This window comes from Cupressus sempervirens, chromosome 8, assembly GCF_028749045.1.
Source record: "Cupressus sempervirens isolate cs-2001-9-10 chromosome 8, ASM2874904v1, whole genome shotgun sequence".
NCBI lineage: Eukaryota > Viridiplantae > Streptophyta > Pinopsida > Cupressales > Cupressaceae > Cupressus > Cupressus sempervirens.
Window position 1 is genome coordinate 504826427 of NC_143125.1, and position 20153 is coordinate 504846579.

Sequence of the window (20153 nt, forward strand, 5' to 3'; positions counted from 1 at the left end):
AAAAATAACCCAAATTTATAAACTTGTTCCATAACATCCAAAATATTGCTCAACAACTTTGGCATCTTCTAAAATCCTCAGTTGCACAGGCAGCGTAGAAAATACCTGAAACCCTTCCAATAACACCACAAAATCTCTGCAAAAAATACCAAAAAGAAAACCCACAAAATTGCAATCAGAACACCTTGAATATGTCCATTCTTTTTATGAAACCCCAATCTACAACTGCAAAAGCAATTGTGTTTCCTAAAGTAGAAACGGACCCAAACAGGGAGGATCATTCACCACAAGAACTAGCCCTTAGACAAGGGTTTTCATCGTCAATCAACTTCAGAAGAACATCTTTGTTCACTCCTGCCACATCCTGTTACATGTGCAAATTCTGAATGCAGAAATGAGAGTCAAAACAATGATTTATAGAGTTTGGATAAAATTAGGGCACTTTTTAAATTCAAGAATCTTTCTACTCTGAAGTTGTCAATACGATTTAAAAAACAAGTTGTCTCCCCCCACATCACTACTGTGCCCAACATTGGCAGTTAAAACATAACACTTTATGATTTAAACACTGAAGTAAATAATTAGAAGTCACTTTAATGGATTATCCATCGCCTTAGCAGGACTTGCCAAGACACTGAAAACGGAAAGTTGATCATGTTGGAACATAATTGATATTGAAAGACAATGATTAGTGCCGACACAAAAATTCAATAAGAATTGGAATGTTCTCTGATTCTCTGAGGACTGAGAACAGACCCAAAAAATAGTGTCAAACAGGCACTTACTATAAATAGCTATAATGTATAAGATCTAAGGAGAACAAACCCAAAAAAAACCAAAAGGCTTGGTGCTGCAGAGGCTTGGGCTCAAGCACTACGCTTTCTCATTCGCACAACTGATCTCTTACAAAACATCCTTATTGGTACTTGTTGGGCATCCACACAACATGGAACTATATCAAAACAACTCCACTATCAAGAGGTGGACTTTTAACCATGTTTTACTGACAAACTCCATCCCACAACACCCCCAAAACAGTACAACCTCTCTGACAAAACAGCTTTCCCTTATAAGGTGAAATATTGGCTAGTAGACCTCATCATCCACTCTTTTAACAATGAATTTCTCCCACCTCTTCAAGCCCTTACTTTTATGACACCCTTAATTCATAACATACTCAACTTGCAGATACATTTGTTTTCTAATAACACCGTAAAAATGGTTGGAGTCTCTGTTTTAGGCCTAATTAGCCTTACAGTCTGTGGCCTATCTGCTTATTACTCTCCAGGAATTCTGCAACCTATGGAAATGATTGCACTTCTAGATACTCTTTTGGGTCCTCTAAAAAATATACGAAGTTTGACAAATCGTGTTTTGCAACAAATGATCAAAACCATAGTTCAAAATAGAGCCATGAAGTGGCAGATATACCAACTTCTCACAAGAGTTTCAAACTTCTCTCCAAGAAAATGGTGATATATCACCGAGAAATCGCCCACTTACCAGGATAACATACTGTTTTCTTACTAGTGGCGACTGTCAAAACGGCATGCCCAACAAGATACCTCACTTCATTTCTTTTTATTCTAGAGTGCCTAGAAGAGAAGAGAAGGGTTGTGGAAGATAGAAATGGTCTTTACAGTCTTGTAGATCGATTGCAAGTGGATTTGAAATGGATTAAAAGCTCTTTTCAAGCAAATCCAGATTCACAAATAAGTTTTCTAAATTCTTTTTCACTTGAGTTATAAAATGTTTTGTCTTGCCTTAGTCGAGTATAACTTTATTGAATCTCTAGAATACCATTTACAATTATCTCTGACACGTTTTAGAGTGCAATGACTAAGATCTAACACCATGTTTTTGCAATTTTTTCAAAAAAAACATAATTTTCACAATAATTTCATAACCTAACACATTCTTTTTATTTTTTTCTTTCAAGTTTCAACTTGTGTTAAAACTTATTTAAAGTTTTAATCTAATTTAGTCTGTTCTTAAATATGTTTATTAAACTTCTAAACTTGTGGCTTCAATTTGCGTTTTGTATGTGTAGGCTGATTTTACATTAAGTGGCAAATATAGGTTCTTCTACAATTGGCTCAGCTGCAGCATCTACCAGTGGCCCCATAGGAGCATGTCTTACCTTGCTCAGTGCCCAAGAAGAGAAAAAGGTGAGAAGGGAAAGGACTAAATTGGCCACAAAGTAAACCATTTCCAAATCGCAAGGTATGTCTTCATTAATAATCATTTATTATTTTCTAATCATCATTATTAGCTCAGACTTTGGATTGTACTAAACCAATGATCATAATGAAGTGATGTGGGTTGTGACCAAGTATCCTAGTCAACCTTGAAGAAGAAGCAGCAATTGAGGGCATAGTGGCCTCTTTTTGTGGCCCATGGATCCACACACTTACCATCCACTTATCCTCCACTTTTGTTGGTTCTAGATGACCATAAAATCTTCTCTTGATGGTTTTTTATGCATAGAAACACACCTAGAGCACAACCATCATTGGCGGGTATAGGATGGACCAGTGATGTGCATCGGGAAGTTGACATTCAATGTGCCGATTTTTTGTTTTTTAACAACATCCCCTTCAGTGTAGCAGCAAATCTATATTTTTTGAATTTTGTAACCGGTTGTACAATACCAGGAAAGGGCTACAAGCCACCTACTTCTACAGATTTGAGTGGGAGGTTAGTTTACCTATTTCAAATTCTAATACTTTTACAATTTTACAATTTACCTATTTTTGTTGAATGTAAATTTTTTTTATCAAAGTTGTGTACTTAATGTCATTTTTTACTTTGTACTTGTAGATTGCTCAAAGATGTTGTTTCTAGAGCTAGAGATATAGTCGAAAAACAAAAATTACAATGGAAATAATATGGCTGCACCATACTTTCAGATGGATGGGCAGATGGAAGAAACCATACCATCATCAATTTTTTGGTTTCTTATAGGGATCAAATAGTCTTACTCAAATCCTTGGATGCCTTGAACAAGGTAAAGATGGCTGAAACTTTCACTCTAATGCTAGCGAATGTTGTCATGGAGGTTGGGGCTGAAAATGTAGTGCATATAATAACCGACAATGCAGTAACATATGTAGCAACGGGTAGGATCTTACAAGAAAAGCATAGCACACTCTATTGGTCTCCTTGTGCAGCGCATGTTATTGACCTTCCTTTGGAAGATATAGGGAAATTGGATTGGGTGACACTAGTTGTAGAGGATGCAAGGAAGATAACAAAATATATCTACAATCATCCTTGGGTCGTTCTCTTGATGAGAGACTTCACCCTTGGGAAGAAATTAATTAGACCTGCGAGGTCAAACGGTTTGCAACAATTTTCTTAATGTTGCAAAGTGTTCTTTTTTCTATGAATCCTTTGAGGCAAATGTTTGTGAAGTCACCATTGCTAGAGTCAAGTTATTCAAAGAAGCCCAAAGGACAAAGTATTGGACACATTGCCTTTGACAGCCACTTTTTATATCTAACTACAGATATTGTGAAGGTAACTTGAAAACTTCAAAAGTTGAATATTTGATTTTGTTGTATTCAATAACTAAGCCTTTCGTTATTGATTTGCAACTCTTAATGATAATCATTTTCAACATTTCAATTGTAGGTGGCAAAGCCCTTGGTTAAAGTTCTTTGCTTGGTAGATGGGGATCAAACCCTAATGGGTTCCCTTTATGAAGCCATATAGGGCCAAAGAAGTTGTAAGAAATTAACACAGGGAGAAAAACCTAAAATTCGAGCCCATATGGGAAATTGTTGATAAGAGGTGGAGCAATCAGCTCCACCGACCCATTCATGCGGCACGGTATTTCCTCAACCCTTGTTTCCACTTCTCTCCATCATACAAGTATCCCAATGAAGAGGTCATGTAGGGCTTCAGTGACTCATTTGAAGAAACCTTGGGGTTGTCTCATTTGACCACACAATCCATATGTATTGTTTAGCATTTGAGCTTCCTTGTTGAAGATAGAGTTGGAGATATGGTGTTTTATCAAAGATATTAAATACAATTTTGTATGTCATAGTGGCATAAAACTCACATCAACAAGCCCCCTTTACCTCGTAGGCCCCATGGGACTCTTTAGTCATATACCATGTTGTGGCATGCTTAGAAAGTGACCTCATCACCATTTTCACTCCTGTGACTTCCTCATTAGCCCTACCATAGCAATTGAAGCAGACAGAAAACATACAAATGCATATTAGACCACTCATATGCAGATGAATATAAAAGTCCTTATGTATATCTACATATAAGCATTTGCATATTAAAATGAAATCACTGAAATGCATACAGAATCCAAATAGAGAATAGTCATCAAAATAATTATCATCAAATTCATATATCATGCGATACTCATACCAAGGAACGGCTGATCTGAGTTATTTTATTCCTTTTTATACATTTTCTATCTCTCCATGATTTGTGAGAATGGGTTTGATCCTTAATAAGTTAATATATCCTTACCATAACTGGTTGTTAGTTCACCCAATTGCAAATAAAAATTAGTTACTATCATATGATAATTGCTGATTACCATTTTACAATTAATTCGGATAGCTATAACCACAACGATAAATTTGTTTTAATGATCACATGATGAATACTACAATCTAGTACCTAAATTTGGCAAAGTGTTTTCTCAAACATCAGAAGTTATTCCTGATCAATACTGCTGTGACCATCTTTTCGGTTCAAATCAGATCACTGTCCATGATTTCTCTGTCAAAAATTGTAGCTAGTCCCACAGTAGCCCTAAGCAACAATATGATAACCTTCAAATGATGTTGATTAATGTTTCACTTTCTTCTCTGTAGCTCATAATAGCAAATGATTGTGTGATCTCTTTAACAACAATAGAACTGATGTTGAATGATGACATCCATCTAAAATTGTGCCTTTGTCAGTATCAATCAGCCTTGATATAGGATGTTGCATTTTTTGCTATCTTCAACCAAGCCCATGAATCGATTGTCCAGGAAATGTCGCTGATGTAATCATTGATCTATTTTGAAACTCAATCCTCTTGATTGCTACATACTCAAAATTCCATTGTTGATATGGACTCTTCAATTTTATATTCATACCCTTGTCATTAATGCAAATTTGCTATCTGACAACCTTTGGCATTAGAAGAAAATCATAGAATCTTAGATTAAGACGATTTTCTCAATAGTTCCACTGCTATAACATAAAGATCACAGCACTTGTAATGTTTCCACTATAGAATATTTATAATAATATCCAACACTTCAACAGCTCCAGCAATCCTTATATTCCATCGATAAATCAATCCGCAATAATAATACTCACAAGTTTATAGAGTCAAAACCATATTGTGGCCTGCGATTTATTATTATTCTTTAGGTAAATCAATTCACCTCAATGATCTTCACTCTCAAATTGAAGCCACAAGATAAGATTAGCTCTATCAGGGCAGGAGCGCAAATTAGCCGAAGAAATATATGTTCAGCAACAGCATCAATCCAATCCATCAAATAAGAGATAAATAGAATGGAGGAAACAGCAGCAGAGAATCAAGTGTCAATCAACTATCTTTTATATATGCTTATGATAAGATATAAAATGCTTAGGTCAAAACTTTGAATATAAATCCCCACAATGAATAGAAGGAAGAAGGTGTAAGGAAAGGGTAAATCATGACAATTGTCATCTAGGTAGGTTACCCCAAGTGGATCTCCATGTTTCACAAATTAAAGTATGGGGATGTTGAAAGACAACTACAGGTTCCTCAACAATATCTTAATACTTCATTTCAGTTTATAATCAACATGTAGGAATAGATCGTTATATTTGAACATTCATTAGTTAATTGATTTCAACATTTGCTCATATTTATATTAGACCCCAATATAACACCCCCAACTAACTATCTTGCTAACTAACTCATCCTTCAAAATCAATCTAAAATTTCACTAATTAACATTAATATAAGTAACGTTATTAATCATTTTTTTTAACATTACTAATAATAATTAAGCCTTACATGACAAAATAATATATATTTTAATTAAATGAAATTAATCTAAAACAATATATTATTTTAATTTACCTTTCAATATTCCATACATAAATTGAAAATACTTTTAAATCTACTAAAACTACTAATACTAAAGAACTTTTTAAAACACTAACATTATCTAACATTTAACATATTAGGTGGAGGCATACCAGGGAGCTCTAAAGGAAACACATCCGCAAACTCCTGCAGGATTGGAAAATCATCAAGGGATGGCTCTCCCTCTAAATCTTCCTCTCTGTCACTAATGGTGATAGCGAACAACTGACATCCCTTTCGCATGCACCGTCTAAGCTGCATAGCAGAAATCATACGAAGGGATACTGGTCTCTTTACTCAGAAGATCACTCTAGAGATCCCATATTCGTCCACACATTCTACCCTCTTCTGTTGACAATCCATCTTGGCGCTATGGGCATGGAGCCAATTCATGCCAAGGACAACATCATAAGAACCTAGAGGGGTAATGCAAAGATCAAACATCATGGTCATGTCTCCAATCTGAATCTGGCAATTATGCACCATGGAACTAACTGACACTTTGGCTCCCGAGGTTAACTCTACTTCCCAATTGACATCCTGTCTAACTGTCACTAGCCCACAACGCTCCACTACATATGGAGATATGAAAGAGTCAGTAGCTCCGGAATCAAATAAAACAACAACCATACTACCCTGTATTATACCTATGGCCTCGATGACTATGGCCTAATGCTCAACCTAGTGGTTATCAACCGCTGCAAAAACTCTATGGGATCTACCCATGTCACTGATTGTCGACTCTAAAATAGCCCCTCTCTGACCACCGAATGATTGTCCTTGCGGACACTCTCTAGCTATATGACCCATGCCACCACAAGTATAGCACGATCCTCAGGTATAAGACTGTACACCCTATGATCTGGACTGCAGTGGGCCTCCTGACCTACTAGATCCACTGTATCCACCCCTGGAAAACTGTTGAGTCTTCGCTAACTGTGACTGTGGGGCATGTACCTGCTAATCCTGTTTGGGACCCTGTGACTGCCACTACTTGGGCTTAGAGCCCTGATAACCCTGTGAAGGTTTTTGTTGCTGCTGTGAGCCTCAAGTACAATGAGCTTGCGCAAACCCCCAATGGAAGGTACATACATACGTCCTCTATGACGCAAAAGTCCATTGGACTCCAAGGAATACTCTGAAAACTTCCCTTCTAAGGGTCTCTGAGAACGCACCAACTGACTAACTTTTGACTAAAGCTCATCCACTAGCAAATGATGTAGGATCCGCTCTCTCAAATCGGTGCAAGTAGTCACAGATGAAAGCTCATGGTGCCTTCTACTTAAGGCATCTGCAATCACATTCTCCTTTCCCTTGATGTAATGAACATCAAAATCGTACTCACCAAGGAACTCCATCCACCTTCTTTGCCTAGCGTTAAGGTTCGGCTGAGTACATATGTACTACAAGCTCTGGTGGTTGGAATGAAGTTTGAATCTATGACCTAGAAGGAAGTGTCGCCACCTCACTAAAGCATGAACAACTGCTGCAAACTCTAGGTTGTGAGTAGGGTAATTGAGTTCATGAGTCTTCAACTTCCTAGACTCGAAGGATATAGGTCGTTCATCCTGCATAATGACTACCTCTATACCATCCAGAGATGCATTTGTGCACACCACAAAATCCGCAAAAGTTTTTGGAATAGCAAGACTCAGTGCACTCGTGAGGGCTCTCTTGAGCTCTTGAAAAGCTCTACCACACTTCTCTATTCACTCATATTTCTCCCCATTTTTCTAAAGAGATGTGATTGGGCGTGCCAATCTAGAGAATCTCGCAATAAAACGTCAGTAATATCCTACTAGTCCCATAAAGCTCCTCACTTCAGTGACACTGGTGGGTGTTGGCCAATCCATGATGGCCCTAATCTTTGTTAGGTCTACTGAGACTCCATCACTTGATATAACATGACCCAAATAATGTATCTCGGTTGGTGCATTTTCAGAGACCCTTAGAAGGGAAGTTTTCAAAGTATTCCTTGGAGTCCAATGGACTTTTGCATCATAGAGGACGTATGTATGTACCTTCCATTGGGGGTTTGCGCGAACTCATTGCACTTGAGGCTCACAGAGCACCTTATGTAGCGCACCCCGATATTAAGAAGTTACATGCAAATCTGAGGCAATTGTATCACTGGCCAAGCATGAGAGTGTAGATTGCTAGAATTGTTGGGAGATGCCTCGAGTGTCAGAGGGAGAAGGCAGAACACTGTCATCCCTGTGGGCTTCTTCAACCTCGTGAGAAAAAAAATTAAAACTTACCCATCTTAAGGTCACGAAAATGGCAGATGAGGCCAGTATGAGCAATTTTTTCACGGATGACGAAGAACCAGTGTGCTACAGAGGAGGATTTAAGAGGGATAAGCTACTAGCTTCGTGGGACGATGTATGCCTGGTGCTCATGAAATACCTTATGCTGGAGGGCAAGTTTGGTGTTTACTACTATTACCACTTTCCCCTCTTGAATCATTTTAGGAATAGGGATTTTATTTCTATCCCATTTTTTCTGCTACATTCTCTGAAAGATATGGTCAGTGATGTTAGGGAGAGGAGGAACAAGGGGCATAACTTCACCATTATTCACCAAGGCCTGATTTTTCGCTTATACCAATTCCATCTTGCTCTTTGCCCCCCTAGGGTGGTGGTGGTTGACAACCAGCACCACCGTCAAAGTTCTCCCCCGAGTACCAACACTGGTACCAAAATTCATGCCCCACGGCCTTCCCCTAGTCGTGAAAATAAGGAAAAGAAGAAATCTAAAGTGGTTGTGGAACAAAAGTGTAGCAAAAAGATTAAAGTTGAAAAACCGGTGGAGGTGGAAGAGGACTCGAAGGAGGAGGGAAGTGGAAAAGGTAGGAGACGGTCAAGAAGACTTGCCTAATCCCAGGCAAGGCATAAGCAAAAATCTACTAGATTCAGGGTTGAAGAGGAGGAGAGCTCTAAGAACAATGAAAGGGAGAGAGAGGAGGAGAATAACTCTGACTCCAAGAGAGAAAAAGGGAAAGAGGGGGTAGAAAAAAGTGAGAATTCTGCTGACAATTTTGTTGTTAATTCCCAGAGGTCTGTTGGAAATACTCAAGTGTCGGCTGGAAATGCCATCACTACAAAGACTACCCATGTTTTGGCCAGCTTCACCCTGCAACCCATTACCTTCTCTGAAGATAGTAGCAAAGTAGATACCTCCCCCATCACCATTTCCTCCCCGGTCAAGGAAAAATCCAAGGTTTTTACTAACCCAAAGGTTTTGCAAGATGATAACCAGGCAGAAAAAGCTAAAGAGGAAGTTAAAAAGGAGGGAACTGAAAACAAAGAGAAGGTCGAGGAGCAAAAGGGGGCAATTGCCCAACTAGATCAAAGGGTTAAAACTTTAGAGGAAGGATTCTTCACCTTCTCTAAATTTGCCCTAAAAGTCACTCGTGCTGCTGCCACCACCCTCCAAATGTTGGCGCAGGAGAAAGAAGAAACAGGGCTGGATATGGAAGATCATAAGCTCCTCTTTAAGTTTCTTGCTAATGATTGGGCTCGGGTTTTATTGGCTGGGAAGGGAAAGGATAAAACTGAGAAATAAGTCTATAGTTTTAAGGGATCACTGGATCCTAGTTGTTTTATGTTATTATGTTGTTACTTGGTTTGTTGGTATCCAGCTGTTCTTCAGATTTGGGTTGGCTTGACTGTGCCAACAATTTTTATGATGAACTTAAGTAGTATGGTTAACTCTATAGACTTCTGCTTTAGATTAGTTGTTTATGTTCATGGTAGTATGTTGGTTAGTGGTTTGGGTAGAATTATATTGGTTAAGTTACTTCTTGTTTTGTTTTTGTTTCAGTAATGTTCTCTGTTGGTTTCTGCTGGTGATGCGTTGGTTACCAGCCTTTTGGTTGTAAGGGCCGACCCCCTTGTTTTTGGTCGCTTTTAATTTCAAAAACATCGGATATATTTATAACTAACTTGAAACTTACTACTTTAACTTTTAACAATAAATCTTAACTTAAAATTTTTAACATAATCTAAGTAAATTAACAAATAAATTTTAACATTTAACTTAATATTTTGAATACAATATTTTAAAAACAAAATAAGAAAACTACTAACCATTAGTTATATTTAACTTTAACTAAAACATACTTTTAAAAAAAAACAATAAAAAAACAAAACAAATTTAACTCACTCCTTACCTTTTCCCTTAACCTACCTACCCCATACTAACCTTTACACCTAACCACCCCTCTCCTTGTCACCCATTTGGGCACACTACCCCAAGAAACGTCCTCCTCCCATGCAAGCACTTGCCAAAAAGGTGGAGGTTCATAATGTTGCAAGAGATGGTAAGAAGGGGGAGTTAAATTTGTTTTGTTTTTTTATTGTTTTTTTTAAGTATGTTTTATTTAAAGTTAAATGTAAAGCAACGGTTAGTAGTTTTGTTATTTTGTTTTTAAAATATTGTAGTTAAAATAATAAGTTAAATGTTATAATTTATTTGTTAATTTACTGAGATTATGTTAAAAAATTTAAGTTAGGATTTATTGTTAAAAGTTAAAGTGGTAAGTTTCAAGTTTGTTATAAATATATGCGATGTTAAGATGGGTAAGTTTTAATTTTTTGTTGTTGTTGTATTAAGTTAGTTCGTAGTTATTTTAATTAATATTTAAGTTAATATCTAACTTTAATTCGGCTCAGCGCCAACTTATTTTAAGGAGGTACTGCTATTTATAGACATCATCAGTGGGCCACAAGTTCAGCATCAATTGTCAGTATCAGTGGACAAATATGATTATGAATAAATATTAAAGTTAATATTAACTTAACTTTAATTCTTGATTCAAATGAAAGTTTCTTTACTATAAAACAACTTAATTAAAAAAATTAAGCGACTTTGAAAATAAATTGTAATTTACTTATTAAATTGATAATAAAGTGACTTTATAAACGTCAATTACCAAAAGGACGACCATTTTGAGGATTATTTTATTAAATAATGAAGGGGCTCTGAAGTACAGTTTTTAAATAAATTTGCAAACCCTAAGATGTGTGCTAGTTTGGAATAAGGAAGTAGAAAGGCGTTTTGGATACCATCTTGACATATACAGGAAAACCGATTAAGTGTTTTGGAGAGCAAGGGCCTGCTGCTTTGGAAGTTCGGAAAAAGGAAGTAAAAAGGCATTTTGGACACCATCTTGACATATACAGGAAAACTGATAAAGTGTTTCGGAGAGCAAGGGCCTGCTGCTTTGGAAGATTCAAGCTTATTGAGAAGGAAATCCCTCAGTGAGGACAGTGCTTGCAGATGTGAGAGATCACCCAAGGGCTACTTCATTCAGAACTTATACCAGGGCATCATTTATTGAGATTTCCAGAATTATTCAAGAGATTAAGAATTATTTTAGCAGATTGCAAGAGAATTATTCAAGAGATTACAGAATTATTTTAGCAGATTGCAAGAATTGTATGAGCAAATTGCAAGACTAAGTCAGTTTGTGGGCTAAAGAACCAAGGCGATTCTACCTCCAGTCTAGACTTACTCATTCAAGGCCAGCAGTACATTATTGAAAGGGCTGCATGGGAGTTTTGCCACAATTTCAGGGCAGAATTCGGTATATTTTCCAGCTGTACCAGCTTTCCCCTCCTAGCTGCCCTTTGTCTACATCATTGTAATCATTTTGGAGGAACATGGGTTTTAGTGTAAAAATCAGCATTTTAAGAACTATTAATTAGCCTATAGCGGTATGTGCTGATCAATCACTCTCTGAACTTTCAGATTTATAGGTTTGAATAAAGTTTTAATTTGAAAGTGCCTAGAATTGTATTGTCCAATAAGCATTTATTTCCAAGCATTTCCTAATTCCTCCATTTATATTCCATAAAACACCAAAAAAATCAGAAATAATAAAATTAAATATTCATAAATTACATTCCCGGAATAGGGTGGGATATCTTAGAGCACAATCATATAATGAGAAAAGAAATATTCTTCTGTTCAACAATTAATTTAGGAGGAATAAATATATTTCAATGATAACTATTTCTTGCTTTTGGCTGACATCCAATATTTGGTGTAAAACTGATAATGTATAACAACTTCAGCAAGATTTTATTTTCATGCAGAACAAAACGTACAAAGATCACACAACCAGCACTGAACATTTTCCTGGCTAGAGGAAAAAAACCCTTAAAATGCTTTAACAAGAGGAAATGGATGTATAAGGCGAGCATGCGTTTGGATGTCCAGCTTGCAGCTTAGCAGCCACAGCTGCCTCTGAGCTGTTATACTAGCTTTCAAAGAGCCTAAGCAAAGTGCAATTACAAATCATACATGAAGTAACTATGTTGCTCTGAGATAAATGGTAAATACCCTAGTAAATGTATTTACTATATTTTTTCAATTTTGTTGAGTTTTGTATGATGTAGGGATGGATAGGGTAGGAACAGTTGACTATAAATATTGAAGGCAGAGTTTGGAGCGAACATATGTAACAGCCTCTTTAAGCATTTGAATGAAATTAGGGGAAGTAATGAATCTGTTTTCCATGGTGATGCCCCCCTGAATCAAACTACACAGGTACTTATCACCTGCTTTTGCAATTTTTGTTGATGTAAATTAAAAAAATATTTCAAAAAACGAACAACAAGTAATTGAGATTTAGTGAAACTTTCCCAGAAGTGCTTACTGAAGCGATGGATTTGCTGCTCAAATGAAATGATACGAGGTGGAAGAAGACCACGAAGTCCAAGCCTATCCCTTTCTGTCAATGGAAAAGCAGTCTCCTGCCATCAATGAGAAGTGTTGAATGTTATAACTTACATATTATTCTATAATTAATTTAGGAGAAAAGTGGAGAAATCAACAATAAAACTCCTTATAGTTTTCTTTATGCAATACAAATTCTCATTCTCATTAGTCTCTACCTCTGGTCATTATATTTGTTTGAGCAATATAGTACTCATACAAACTATCTTCAGAACAGGAACATAAAAGTCTCCACCAAATTGATGATAAAATAAGCATATATGGCTGTCCACGATTAAATCAGGCAAAAGTTGTTCACCAAACAAACTATCTACACTCAATACTCTATTAAGTATATCACAATTAAAATAAAACTGATGGACCCACACAGTGTAAGGAAATGCTGCATAATCATTGATATAATATTACAACATAAGCAATCCAAGTAGAAAGTGCAATGCAAGGTCCAAGGCTTGGACTCTGAAAAAACCAAATTGTATGTAAATGTGTGCACTAAGCCTTGAAGCTTTGCTGTAAACTGAAGGTTGCAACGCCTGATGATGCATTTCAAATATACCAACTAAAGTTAAACTTACTTAGAAACTATTGAACAACTTAATTAAAATTAGTACTCGTGATTGTCTGCTATCAAAGTTGAACCAAAATAAATTACCATTGTTGTGGGCAATCATAAACAAAACTTGTCAAGTACTCAAAAAATTGTAACCTACTCACAAAATTCTTTGATGGCCGAGTACTCCTATGGAAACTCTTTGGCCTTGTTGCCAAGGTTTCAACAGATCACAATCTCCAAACCCATTAACCTGAAACTTGTTCTTGTCCCCAATCCCCCACATGAGGAGCTGTCCATAACCCTCAACCTCATTTGAAATATTTGTAGCAGTCTTTTGGCATAGATGTTATTTTCAAACATTGAGTTTTATTTTAAGTTGCCAAATTAGTCAAGCTGGAATTTTTTGATCTTTCTAAAGTCTACGCTTATCAACCACAACGAATGTCATTTCTCCGTGTCTAAATAATTCAGCACCATGTTCTTCACCTAATTAATGTTTTCATGCATCACAAAAGTTGAATTGAATGTCCTCTTTCCTACAAACTTGAAAATGCAATTTCATTCCACTTTCTACTCTTTTCTTCTATTTGACATCTATAAAGTCTTCCAAGTGGCACTTTTAATCCATCAGTTCATGGTCAATTGCCAGAGTCAAGCATGTTCCTCAATTGATATCACAAGGTCTGCCACTCTATCACTAGTCATTGATTATCCATTAGAAATTCTTGTTTAATCAATTCCATACTCTAAGTCACTAATAACTATTTTTCTCAATCATCAGGTTGCCTTAAATGTAGTGTGTCTATCACAGGTATTTATAATTATGGCTGCACTTCAGCTTCCATTAATCTCTTGAAGTCATCAATGTCAATTAGTGAGTCTTGCCTATTCAACAATTCTCATTCTTATTTCTTCCAAGCATTTCACTAAAAACTGAGAGTCAATGAGGAAACCTGATCATTGGTCCCTGAATATAATATCTAAATACAAGGTGACAAAAGGTAGAGTCAATTCTGTATGATTTTCCCACTGTTTATTGTTTACCATCACAATGCAATGGTTTGAAATGGCATGCCTGGTGTTAGAGTATGCTGATTGCAAAGACTGCCTGTCTGCAAAACTAATCAACTAGGCAACTTGCATCATCACATATTCCCGTCTACAAATGTAACATGCCTCTATCTATATACATCATATCTTTAGAAGATCCATCTAGTTGTTACATGTGCTAATCCTAAGGTTCAAACTTGTTATCTAAATCAGATCCATCGTTAGAACTTGACTCTCCTCAAAACAGCTAATTTATTCCTAGAGTATCTGGGGTTAGTCTATCTCTATGGGTTTTTTATGATAGCTTTATGCTACAAATAATTAAAGGCTTTTATCTACTTCAGTAGGCTTTGGAAACAAGTGAGGTATCAAAAATGTAGACAACAAATTTTAAAGTCCACCTAAAACAAATACAACTAGATAGAGCAATCATAAAAAATACTCATATTCAATTGTTTATAAATCAAGGATTCCAAAGAAATAGACCATATCATTACAATTATTATTTATTTATTTATTTATTTATAGGTTTTTATATTTTAGTTTATAAAAAATAAATTTGTTTTATTGTAGTTGGGTTTTCACCCCTCCCCCTCACACTCTCACACCCACTCCCACTCCCACTCCCACTCCCTTGAAGAGAGAATGAGAGAGAACAATTCCTTTTTTTAATGTCTTTCTAGTAATATTTTTAACGCTTTTACCCTACATGATTTTGAGATTTCACAATTTGAACCTTATTTAAATGATTCGAACATAATTTAACACCTAAATAGTATAAAAAATCTTTAGGTTTTATACCAATAATAAATATCTTTCAAATTTTAAATTGATTATCTCATCTTTCAGACTTTAGATGGCACACAATTTAGTTTTGACGATTATATTTCTCTAATCTCATATATGTCAAATAGGTTGAATGTACTTGTTTAAATTCATCCATGGAATTAAATGAGACCCTCTTGTTCGCAGTGTCACATTCATTGTCTTATGTAAAGGATTCGTGGATAGTAATTATTTTTATGTACGTTAATTGTATTTTAGTTTCATTATTTTTATACATCACTTGTTTAATGGTTATTTTTATGCACTCATATAATTGCACTCATCTTTTTAGTTTCATTAATTATTTTTATGCATTACTTGTTTAATGGTTATTTTCATGCACTCATCTTTTTACTGTACTTGTAGTTACACTTTTTTGACATGACCATAAATTTCATATATATCTCTGAAAACATTAACCCAAAACAAATTTTTACTTCTACAAATAAAACAAAGGTCTGAAAACAGCAGCCTCCAACAGAGTCTGCAGTTCATAAATTCTTATAAGTTAACAAAGGAAAAAAACATCATATGGGCCGCCTGCCATGTTATTATTATCAATAGTAGTTTTTACAGGGGCAAACCAGTAACAGAGGTAGGGCTTCAAGATCGAGGATCCCTCGCTAAGCTTGTGAAACCAAGAAATGGGGTAAATCTTAACATCAGAGCAATGAAAAAAATTATCCCTGTTGCACCCTGTGGGGCCTCTAGTCCTGTGATTATTATCAAATTCCTTAAATGCCTTGTCGGTCCCACGTACTGTGGTCCCCATGATAGACTTTTATGGACCAAAACGCCGAACTTAAGGATGATTGAGCAATCTTCAACAATTGGTTTGTTTAATCAGTTTTAGATCAGAATCCAAATCAGAAACTTCGAAACATCTGGGCGAGGTGATACTGTCTTATATTTTCAAAAAATCTGGTAAGCATCTTCATGTATAACAAAATAATAATGCTCTCTCAGAAAAAGGATGTTTGCATTTTAATCAAGATCTCAGAAAGAAGAAAATCAATATGAGGCCAAAAGAACTGACATAAATGCCCTAATCCAGCAGTCAAAGGAAAGTAAAATGCAGTACCTTGTTAAACCAGGGATCGTGGAGAATGTCGCATCCACGCTTGTGGACAATGCTGGGGCGAGAAACTTTGTTGGATAACCCTCTTCGCCATACCCCAATCTCATGCTCACTCTGCCTCACTCGATGACATCCGGCTCTAAGAATTTTCCACATTCTTTTCTATTTTACGATCAACTCCACAGACTGCAATGCGTTTTGCTGTGCGAAACTCCCAGCCTCCCACCCCTCCCACAGGCAGGCAAGTTGTTTATCTTTCTCTTTAAGGCTCTAGTTTCCCCAAACTAGCCCAAACAAGAATAATTAACATCTAATCAATTTTGATTACCCTGTCAAACAGACAGGTAAACCGTCTTGTTAACCGTACCCCCGCCCCACAAGGGCTCCTCCCCACTCTTTCCTATTGGAATAGTGTGGTGCCGTGGCAGGGTCTCACTGGCAGTCACTCCCTCAATTTCCCACTTCACGACTGTGCCACCTTGTGCAAGTAATCATCTAAGGCAGAAAAAGAAACACTTTCAGATCTAGATTTTATGACGGCACTTGGCTTCTGGCGATTGAAAAGGACCTGGAAAGAGCATGATTTGCGAGGGAGATAAAAGGAAATAATAAATGGCAGGACGATACGCCACGTCTAAAACCGGTGGATCTTAGAAAGGCAAAATACGATCTCTTTGTGACAAGACAACAACCGGCAAAAGTTTGACGGCGTGAAAAGGTCGATAAAATCAGAATTTCTCGGGGGAGGGCGGATGTGGAATTGGAAGAGCAAATCTAGGGGTACCAGAGATCCTATACCGCTAATCCGGGGCAGTTTTGGGGATTAAAGAATAAAATAGAATAGAGCGTTTTTCCCGTCTTGGAGTTTACATCAAAAATAGTTTAATTTTGATGTAAAAGATAGTTTGGAATATCAAGTTTTTGTCTTTTTATTTTTATTTTCAAATATGATAAACTTTCTAAGTTTTTCCAACATTGTTCTAAATCTTGTGTGAAGTAGTTGGGACATTTTTAAATAGCATAAAATAAGTTTCGGACTCATAAATGAAAGTGCAATATTATAATATGTAACAATAATATATTATAATATTGGTCAAAATATAACAATAATAAATGAGATTGCATATCTAACATATTATTCTATATATATTATTATTTAATAATATCTTTTTAAAATATTAAATATTAAATTATAATAATCATTTATAAGATATATATATATAGATATTATAAATTTTATATAATATATATTTTCTAATATATAAAAGTTATATTTTAAATATTTTTAAAGTATAACAATACTAGTCATATATAGATTGTTAATAGAGATATTTATATAAGTATGTAGTGTAATGAAATATAATTACATATTTCTTATTTTATAATAAAATAGATTAACATTAATAATTCATATATAATGTCTACATCAAAAAGAAGTAATATAACACAAAATGAATTCAACCAATCAAATAATTTATAAATAAATAACAAAACTTTATAAATATTTCGATTGTTCAAAAGTAATTAGTAATGATTGGTGAAAATTAATTTAGTTTATAGCTTTTAACATTAAAGATGATGTGAGCTCATAAAAAAAAAAAAAAAAATCTTAAGAAAATACTTATTTTTAAAAATAATTTGTCAATATAAATTTGTAAAACTTAGATATAATCCATTTAATTTAATTTACATTTTCTCTATTTTTTTACTTTCCTTTCCATTTTACTTTGGCATTCCTTTCCATTTTAGTTTACATTTAATATTTTATTTTATTTCGTTCATAATCACAAGTGAACTTAAATTTTGTAACATAATATTCTTTTTCTCTACCTGAACTTTTTCTCACATATATTTTATCCCTTTATTGAGAATTCCAGAATCCTTCATATTAATATTTGTTTAATATTATATTTTATTTACATCTTATTTATTTTTGTTTAATATTATATTTTATTTACATCTTATTTATTTATTATACTTCTCTTTTTGAATAATTTATCGTAGTCTATGTTCTCTTCGAATAACTTAACATTTGAATCCCATAGAAAACTCTAAAAAATTCCTCTAAAATATTAAATATGATATTTTTTTAATATAATGACCAAACACCATTATTTCACACCTTCATTTTTCCCACTTGGAATGATAAAATATATTGATCATATACTATTATTAGCTTGACTAATTTGTATACAGAATCATATATTATGTCAACTTACCCATATTATTTAGGTTTTTAGAAGATAACATTCTACACTTTACTTTAATTTTATTTTTTTTGTCTTTTAGTATTATTTCCTCGCTCTTTGAAAAAGAAAAGTCTTCATTTGTTTTGATTTTTTTGAATTCAATAAATAATATATTTACATATATGTTTTATTTTAGTGTTTAAACAAATATTTAATGTGACATTATTAAAAGCATTCCTTCCTCCTCCACCCAGTCCCAAAGTGACCGACAGTCCACTCGTATAAACACGAATTTCTTTTGACGAGTATGCCAATCTGGCCTGGAGACAAATATCCTCCAATACAGCACATGCATATATTCTTTACTAACGTCACGAGAATTAACGTGTTGCAAGTCATCGAATGTAAAAAAACGTAGTTCAAAAAACTCTGACTAAAATCATAATATGCTCAGATACATTTACAGTTTTGAGTATAAGCAAAATCGATTCAAGTCAAATACAGACAGAAAAAAGAAAAGAGAAAAAATGAGGGTTTTGGAGCGACAAACGAGAAAAAACCTTATTGAACCATGGATCGTGAAGAATGTCGTTGCCGCGTTTATGAACAATATTTGGACAGCAGACTCTGTTCGTCGAGCTTCTCCGCCTCCCGCCATTGCTACGCTGGTAAGCTTTGCAACAGACTGATCGGAAGACCTTGCGCATCATATCTTTTATGCCTTTTCACCTCTGCTAAGCTCTGCTCTGATTTCACTCAGAGCTTATTCACAGACACTAATGGCGACCAAATGCGGTCTTAAATAGGTAAAGGTGGAATAAAATCTGAAAACTGCTTAGCTTTTACGAGCTGTCGGACGAAACTCTGGAAATTATTTGAGCGCTCCGCCGGGCAGCCGCTTCTGCTTCTCTTCAGTTTCGTGTTTTGACGCGTGCAATACAGAATAAGATCACAGTTTTAGGACAATAAAGTAGGAGCAAATTGCAATTACTGTTCTCGTGAGAATTAGATTTGGTACTTCAATTAGTGAGAATCGAATCGCCGCATTTGCCCTAAAAAGAGATGAAACTGCCCTGTTTTCGGGATTCGAGATGTTGGATGTGTTCATCGGATTTGGATTGAATTTTATTTGCAGCAGGAAATGCCCTTAGCTTTTGTTCATTAATCCAATCTTCCGTCACAGAAAAGTTGTTTTTTTTAAGATCCTGCGTACTGTTGTGACATTTTAGATTGAATGTGGGCTAAAATAAATCTGTCGAACACTATTTTGCAGCCATAAGCAATCTGCCTGTCGGAAGATAACTTTTCCTAATTTGCCCAGACCAGGCACCGCGTCCCTTCTCAAACGCTGAGGTTTTTTTCATTTGCGACTGTTTTGCATTTTATTGTGGGCTCTCGACACGTAGATAGATTTTTTAATTTGTTTTTTTTTTTTAATAGGTAAAGTATGAGAAAGTGTTGCTGTTTTTTAAGGGTGGGTAAATATTTTGTTTTTAAGAGTAATAAATTTCTAATGTCACAAATGAGAGACTTCATTTCTACATGGGGATTCACAATGCGTAAATGTCAATATTCCTTAAAGTAATGTTAATTGTAATAAAGAGAAATATG

General features: G+C 35.3%; 1 protein-coding gene across 2 annotated transcripts in view; it reads right to left on the reverse strand.

Moving 5' to 3' along the window:
• LOC149543413 (NAD-dependent malic enzyme 59 kDa isoform, mitochondrial-like) overlaps positions 1-19850 on the reverse strand; it is a 102225-nt gene extending 82375 nt beyond the window's left edge. The window contains exons 1-2 of one of the 2 annotated variants that reach the window (XM_089798200.1): positions 19103-19850; positions 12768-12864 (exon numbers count right to left, since the gene is read on the reverse strand). In XM_089798200.1, coding sequence (XP_089654326.1) covers positions 12768-12864; positions 19103-19252 — 247 coding nt within the window. In that variant the 5' untranslated portion in view covers positions 19253-19850. Of the gene's footprint in view, positions 1-12767; positions 12865-16356; positions 16589-19102 lie in introns of those variants that run through there. The other variant, XM_089798199.1, reaches the window with a different exon arrangement.
• Positions 19851-20153: the final 303 nt, after the last annotated feature.